We start from the raw sequence: 7,500 nt of genomic DNA, 5'->3' as shown, positions 1-7,500 counted from the left end.
ATTTACAGTTTTTGGTACAGAAAAACATCCAAGACTAAGAACAACAATGTGCCTATTTTGGAAAAGGAGAAAGATGGGCAAGATAATACAGAGAATTTACAACATATTACAATACTGTAGCAAAGGAAAACCCAACAATTTTAGGCACTGTCATATAAGGGATTTCAGAAAATTTTACTGTAACTGAAAACAATCAAATAATTGGAAGATTAATAAAACATAATAATTCTAAAGTGAATAACTCTTTAGTTATAATTCATGCAAGAGAGAAGGATCATGCAAAAGTACCCATACATGTATAATCTAATATCAAGAAGCACAAATTAACCACAAACAAATAAAGAAAAAATACAAAATCATAAAAAGGATTAACTATTAGTCAACATGAACAAAAGATTCCTCAATGAGTATTTAGAAGCTAAAACTCATCCCACACAAATATTTGGTGAATTACACAAAAAGTAAGCCATGTTAAGATAAATATGAAATGCACACAAGTATGTTAATAAAATCATTAATATCATTAATATCTATAGCATAAATATAAACTTATTGAAAGTGCAATGGCAAACCAGAATATTGTCTACACAATGAAGAAGGAACATTAGTCTTTCAGAGAGAAGTACTGTCTACACTAAAATATTCTAAGTTCTACAAAGCTGAAAAACAGTCTTTCTTTGACCCAAGACTGGCCAGTCACTTAATCCATATACAATTTTCTTTGGTCTACTCTCATATACATTATGACTGATAATGTGTTTTTAATACATTTCATAAAGAACTGTAAACAATTTCCAGGTTCAAATTCTTCTCCATACAAGATAAAATGAGCAAGGAAGGCTCCCATTCCTAGCATTAAAGGTTAAATGTTGTCTTATCTACCTTAATATCAAAATTTCAACTAAAATTACAATCTCAATGCACCATACATGCAATTAATTGTCTACATTTCATCTAATATATATAATTACTCTCTTCTGAGAAGTAAGTCTGTTACTTCATACTGAAATAACAAGACCCATCTGTATAATATCCCCTCATCAATAAAATTTGCAAGTTATCTAAGACATCATATGCTAAAACCACAAAACCAATCTGTATACTATCCCCTTAACCCGTTAACGACGGGGCTATTTTGGCTCTAAATGGTCAAAAAGCCAAGATATTATTAAGCATAAGCCTAACGCTTTTGGATTCTCGGCCGTGGCCAAGTGCTGTACGCACGATCACCCAGCGTGCTGGCCTTGACTAAATATCTTGTCCCCGGCGTCTAACCGAAAAACTACTAGACTTGATATCTTGTCACCCGTCGTTAACAGGTTAATGATAACACTGGAACAGTTATCTAAACTAAAAATTATCTATAGAATTGAGGGTATTCAAATGATCTATTTAATGATAAGATCTTTTATAAATTCTTAATAAAAAAAATCTAGAACTGTAGACTATAAATTCCACAGCAATGAACGTGAAGCACAGATTAAATTCATTCTTTAAGCACAGGTGGTTATTACCTGTAGTTGAAATACAGTTTTTGGCTAAATACACAACTAGTAGTTGTGCAAAGCATAACCCACAAAGAAAAATGATATAAACAGCTGATATTTGCAAATGCCTTGAGCATAAGATCAGATGTAGCCAATGACACTGTTCACTTGCCCTTGCAAAAACACATGACCATAATGCAGAGGTTAAATTAGGCCTATGGAAGCATAATTTGTTTACATATCACATTCAGTTTCTCTCAAATAACCTTACCGTATTACAAGTAACATAGCTCTTGGCAATTCCTGCAGGATTTCATTAATCTGATCAAATCTGTTGGCTGCCATCTTCTGCATATACTCTAGCTCATCTGAACTTAAGATATTTTTCAATGCACTGAAGCCTCCACTTTCAACAGGGCGCTGCATAAGCATTTCAGCATAAAGCATATAGTCTGGAAATTGGTAAACCATCTATGTATGTAGCAGTTTCACCTGTGAATGTTCTGTTTACTATCACACATACAGCATGCATGCACATACTCACAAACAACATACAAAACACACAACTACCCACCATATACTACCCTACACATACACACACACATATGCACGCACGCACGCACGCACGCACGCACGCACGCACGCATGCACACACACAGATATATACACAAGAACTCACAGACACACACAGGAGAGAATACACATATGCAAAATATATACATATATTACTAAAATACCCTATATCAAATCTAACAAGTAGGTATTGGTTAGTTCTAACATCTATCATATATGTAAATGACTTTTACTAATTGTGTGAGTTGTGGGAACAGGATAGAAAATACAGGACAAACTAGCTAACAGTCAACATATCCTAAGAACATGCCAACTCTCTCTCCCTTTCTCACCCTCACTAAGTTACTCTCCTTCTCCTACTCCCTCTCTATGTCAGAGGCCAGAGTCAGTAATAAATGAAGAAATAGTTTTATTGAGAACATGCGAGGACACTTCTTTTTAAAGTCTTGTAGGGGAATATAGGTATACAGGACTTAGGCATTAACCCTTCTGCTACAGCCATTTTTTAAAATTTTTTGTTCAAAATACAAGCTAGTTAATCCTTCAGTTGTGTAACTAACACATCATACTAAATGCTAATTAGCATCACTTTGCTCATATATCATATTCTGACTCATATATATCTTGGAAGGATTGAGTTACCAATCCTACACCAACTATGAGACTAGGAATCAAGTAATTTGTTGCTATAACTGCAGAAAAAGGGAATAAACTAGTGCCCTGTGCAACAAATACAAACAAACAAACAAACAAACACACACACACATGCATGCACTCTTGCTCTCTCGCTCTCTCCTTCTCCCTCTCTTTCGCTCTCTCTTTCTCCCTCTCCTTCTCCCTCCCTCTCTCTCTCTCGCGCTAGCTTGCTCTTGCTTTCGCTCTCTCTTTGTCTCTCTCTCCCTCTCCTTCTCCTTCGCCCTCTCCCTCTCCTTCTCCCTCTCCTTCTCCCTCTCTTTCTTGTATATTTGACCAGAAAAATAACTGTTCATACTTGATATTCTCCTACCTATTCCTTAATAGTATAGAGTGCCTTCTGTGAAGAAAGAATTTAAACCTGGTTTTGAACTTCCTTTTGACTAACGTTCCATTTAAAGAATATGAAGCGCATGGCTATCATTATGTAGACAATTGTGTAAAAAAACATTAATTGTTCCATATACCCTACCTAAAAATGAGCATCAAATCACTTGGGATCGACTTGAAAACCTCTAACATCCGATCGTGTATATCCATAATCTCTCTTCTCATTTTTTTCTTCTCTTCCTCAGGGAGTTTATTGAAGTCAGCATGAGAAATAAATTTTGGTCCTTTCTCATCAAAGAACAAGTCAAACACATCACTGATAAGCCCCTTTGGAGGAGGTACATAGCGCTGTGCTAGAGCAATGCAAAATAGCCGGTAATCTAAGGCTGAAAACAGATCAAACGTTACTGATGTTGTATCACTAACAACTGAAAGTAAAAATAATAAAGGGAAGGAATGTGCAGACCTTCAAGGAGGAAAAAGAGCTTGTCAAGAAAGACCCAATCATCCCAGAGAAAGAAGTACAAATAGTCCTCATTTTGCAATGTTCTGTTCACTTTTTTTTTGAGCACCATGGAAAAGGAAGTATGTGTATGGGGGCGAGTGGTGACTAACTAACATGATGTACAGATTTCTGTTCTGATCATATCAAAATATAACAAGTGCAAAAGAAAAGACTTTTCTATGTTGTGAGCATGTCTGAAAATGTAAAACTTGATACTGCATTTGTTTACCATAACCGAGCATGACATACAGCATCTGGTGATCTGGAACCTAAAATACAACTAACAAAAGGCTCGGTTAGCTAGCATGTATAAGAGATACATTTCAAATGAAAAGGAGTATTACTAAACCACTAGAAGAAATAGAGCATAAGGCTTAACAGGGTCATAAAAGAATAATCAACACACACACACAAAAAAAAAAATCATCAACAGGGAAAATTACCAATCACTCAATAAGGACAGGAGAAGGAGGAGTCTTGAGTATTAGACTGTAGATAAGCAAACAACAAATTTTAAATTGCAATATAATTAAGCACTAAAACTACATTCTCCAAAGCTTTCTTTGATAATGCAAGATCAAACTGGCATGGATCAGAGGTAATATTTTGGGGATTACTCAGTTCATTTTCTGATGTTTAGAAAAAGTAGTGTAAAATGAGGACTACCTGTAACAGAGACTTCATTATAAAAATGCTGATGAATTTGCCAAAGTAACTTTTGAAACCATCAAATTAATCAAAACTAACATTCAAATTTCCCAAAATCATAATATACAGAAAACAATCATATTTTGCAATTGGCCAATCCACCAAAAAGTGCCCAAAGGTTGCATCTCCCACAATTTTGTAGTTTTCCAATTATCCAATTTTGTAGTTTTCTAATTATCCTTGTGTTACCAAACATGACTCATCAGCACAGAGTACAGTTGAAGAGCTAAACAGTTCATTACAACAGAGAACAAACAATAACTACTCAAAAGAAAAGAACATTAAATGACATATAGATAACAAGTACAGATGATTCTACTTCTAGAAGGAGTTTACAGTCATTACACTGCCATCATGCAATTAAACTTATAGGCACCACCAAATATTCTGGAGTAGGTAAAGACTAACTGTTAATGTATAAGGTAAATATATATGAAAACCACTTTATCTACCTCATGACAAGGATGAGTTCCGTTGGGAGATTTACAAAAGAATTCCTCATCTTCTCTCTTGCATCTTCCATTCTTTTACGCATTAATTCCCTGTCCTCTTTGGACATTTTCTTCCAGTCCTCTCGAGTGAATTTTTTTGGTCCTTTTTGGCCAAAAAATTCATTTTCAAACTTGTCCGACCCCGAAGGTGCTACGTACCGCTGAGCAACCATCATACAGAAGAAGCGGTAGCCATCTGTTGTGCAGTAGACCTTTACCTTAATAACTCCAATGGCTCTTATTACAAATACTTTTTTCATCTTTTGATCCCCTTTCTTTTATCCTTGACAAAACTTTTCAAACTGGAGGTATAGGTTGAAGAGGAGAAATATCTTTATCATGAAGTCTTCAGATAAGAACTGATGCACAGGGATTACCTTAAAAGTTTTAAATTTTAGAGGGAAATATAAATCTGATTCTTTATTCATTATTTGATTAATTGTATACTGTGAGATCTATCATAAAATTATATCCTATTTAACAGAAAAATGACAAGCATATCCACAAATACTAAAGCCAACATTACCATCAATACCAAATATTTTTGTAATTCTTGTGTCCATACTAAAAGGGTTTATAAGGAGTGATACTTTGAATGACAGGACCAATTCCATGCCATTACAACAAACAAGTTACATCAACATGGAATGAAAAAGTAAAAGCAAGTTCTTCTCATGCAAGTAATATACAATACATTTCAATGGACAATTCTGCTTAGAGGGAAGTGAGAAATTCATAATTGTCAACTTTACAACTGCATTTTAGGTGGTCTCCCTTATCTACCATCCTCTGATTTTGAATAAGATTAATAAGGGGTTTCTACTAGTTTACTTGAAAGCAATGTCACATACTGAAGAAAGCAACAAGAAATAGAAGAAATTTTTGATAATGCCGAGATCGAATATCTAATTCATGCAAGTGAGGAACTCTACCTGGCATGCCATTAGTACATAATGGCTAACAATAGAGTTCCCTTTTACACTTTGAAAATGGCAAAGTGAATAGCAACAGATTGGACCCTTTTACCCTAGTGTAACGTATAAACTCTTGTTGCATCTCTCTTATATTAGCAATTGCATAACTGCCGCATCAGATTTTTCCAATTCTTACGAATAACAATAAAAATACCAATAGAGTTGCGGATGAGAAAAAAAGTGTAAGAGGTAGAGGAACAGGATAAGAAGGTTGAGGAGATGGGGGAAGTGGTGATGGAGTAAGAAGTGGAGGGAGTGGATAAGAAAGAGAAGGTGGAGGGAGTAGATGAGAAGGTGGAGGGAGTGGAGGAGGATAAAGGAGGTGGAGGGAGTAGAAGAGGGGAAAGGGGTGAAGGGAGTAGATAAGAAAGAAAAAGGTGGAGGGAGTGAAGAGGATGAGGAGGAAATAGAGGAGGCAAAAGAAGTGGAGGGACTGGAGGATGGAGAGGAGGTAGAGGGAGTGGATGAATAAAAAGAAAGATTAAAATAGTGTATAAATATTAACAGAGGCTACTACACAACATATATGAAAAATATTTGTATGCATACACATACTAAGGATCTCAACCTAAAAGAATTTAAACTTACAAGCTCTTCAAAGCTAAAAGATAAACACAGAGCTATATATATAAGATAAGGGTATGAATATAGTCAAGAGCTAAAACTATGGTACACAACAGCGAACAGTAAGAATAAATTTGGCAATGTGAATCCAGACTAACCTTGAAAGCTTTTTCCTAAATTTATGGAAGATAAGATTAGATTAATATGATTTTCTTAGGTAAAAAAGCCTATATACCTAAACACACACACCCACCTCTGCAAACTTGCCCACACACATGTACACATGCATTCCTTCCCTGCTATACACTTAACAAACATGCTTACACACACACATACTTACACACACAAACACACAACAAACACAAACACACACACACACACACACACACACACACACACACACACACACACACACACACACACACACACACACACAACAAACAACAAACAGACAAACAAATACACACACACACACACACACACACACACACACACACACACACACACACACACACACACACACACACACACACACACACACACACACACACACACATGCATCACACTTACACTCTCACTTACATTTATACTCATACTCTACTTACACTCACACTCGCACTCACTCACTCCTTTGTTCTCTCTCTCTCTTTCTCTCTCTCAAACGCATACAAACACACAAACAAACACACACACAGACACACACATAAAAAAGAGATCAAGAGAGATCAAAACAGAGAGAGAGAGAGAGAGAGAGAGAGAGAGAGAGAGAGAGAGAGAGAGAGAGAGAGAGAGAGAGAGAGAGAGAGAGAGAGAGAGAGAGAGAGAGAGAGAGAGAGAGAGAGAGTCTTTCGTTTATCAAATCTTTAAGAATCTAGCATTCACAGTTATATATATTGCTTTGCTGAATTGCAAATCCTCATTCACACCAACTTAACACTCTCTATCCCCTGCTTTGATAAGAGCTCTGTCAACTGCATTCAATATTTTATGCACTGCTGGTCATACCTACTTACTCCTTGCTTCATTTATTTATCCATACTGACTCTAAATTCTGCATTTTTTCAGTATACCACCAATGGATCTTTATGATCATTATCCTCATCATCACAACTATCAATTCTAATAAAAGTATTTTTACCATTGCTAATTCAATTGCTGACACTATCATTACATTT

The 7,500-nt window shown here is 35.7% G+C and overlaps 1 protein-coding gene across 8 annotated transcripts in view; it reads right to left on the bottom strand.

Moving 5' to 3' along the window:
• The window catches only part of Adck5 (aarF domain containing kinase 5), a 22,251-nt gene that overhangs the window by 2,322 nt on the left and 12,429 nt on the right, over window positions 1-7,500 (bottom strand). For 2 of the 8 annotated variants that reach the window (XM_043029944.2, XM_086545853.1), the window contains exon 10: window positions 4,749-4,983. In XM_043029944.2, coding sequence (XP_042885878.1) covers window positions 4,749-4,983 — 235 coding nt within the window. Of the gene's footprint in view, window positions 1-1,758; window positions 1,940-3,225; window positions 3,470-4,748; window positions 4,984-7,500 lie in introns of all 8 variants that reach the window. The other 6 variants (XM_043029937.2, XM_086545852.1, XM_043029954.2 and 3 more) reach the window with 4 other exon arrangements.

The sequence above is a fragment of the Penaeus japonicus genome, unplaced genomic scaffold (assembly GCF_977035675.1).
Source record: "Penaeus japonicus unplaced genomic scaffold, GWHDUDI00000001_assembly GWHDUDI00000017, whole genome shotgun sequence".
Taxonomy (NCBI): domain Eukaryota; kingdom Metazoa; phylum Arthropoda; class Malacostraca; order Decapoda; family Penaeidae; genus Penaeus; species Penaeus japonicus.
Note: the sequence above shows the minus strand (reverse complement) of the source record. Positions and strands in the feature narration are given on the sequence as shown.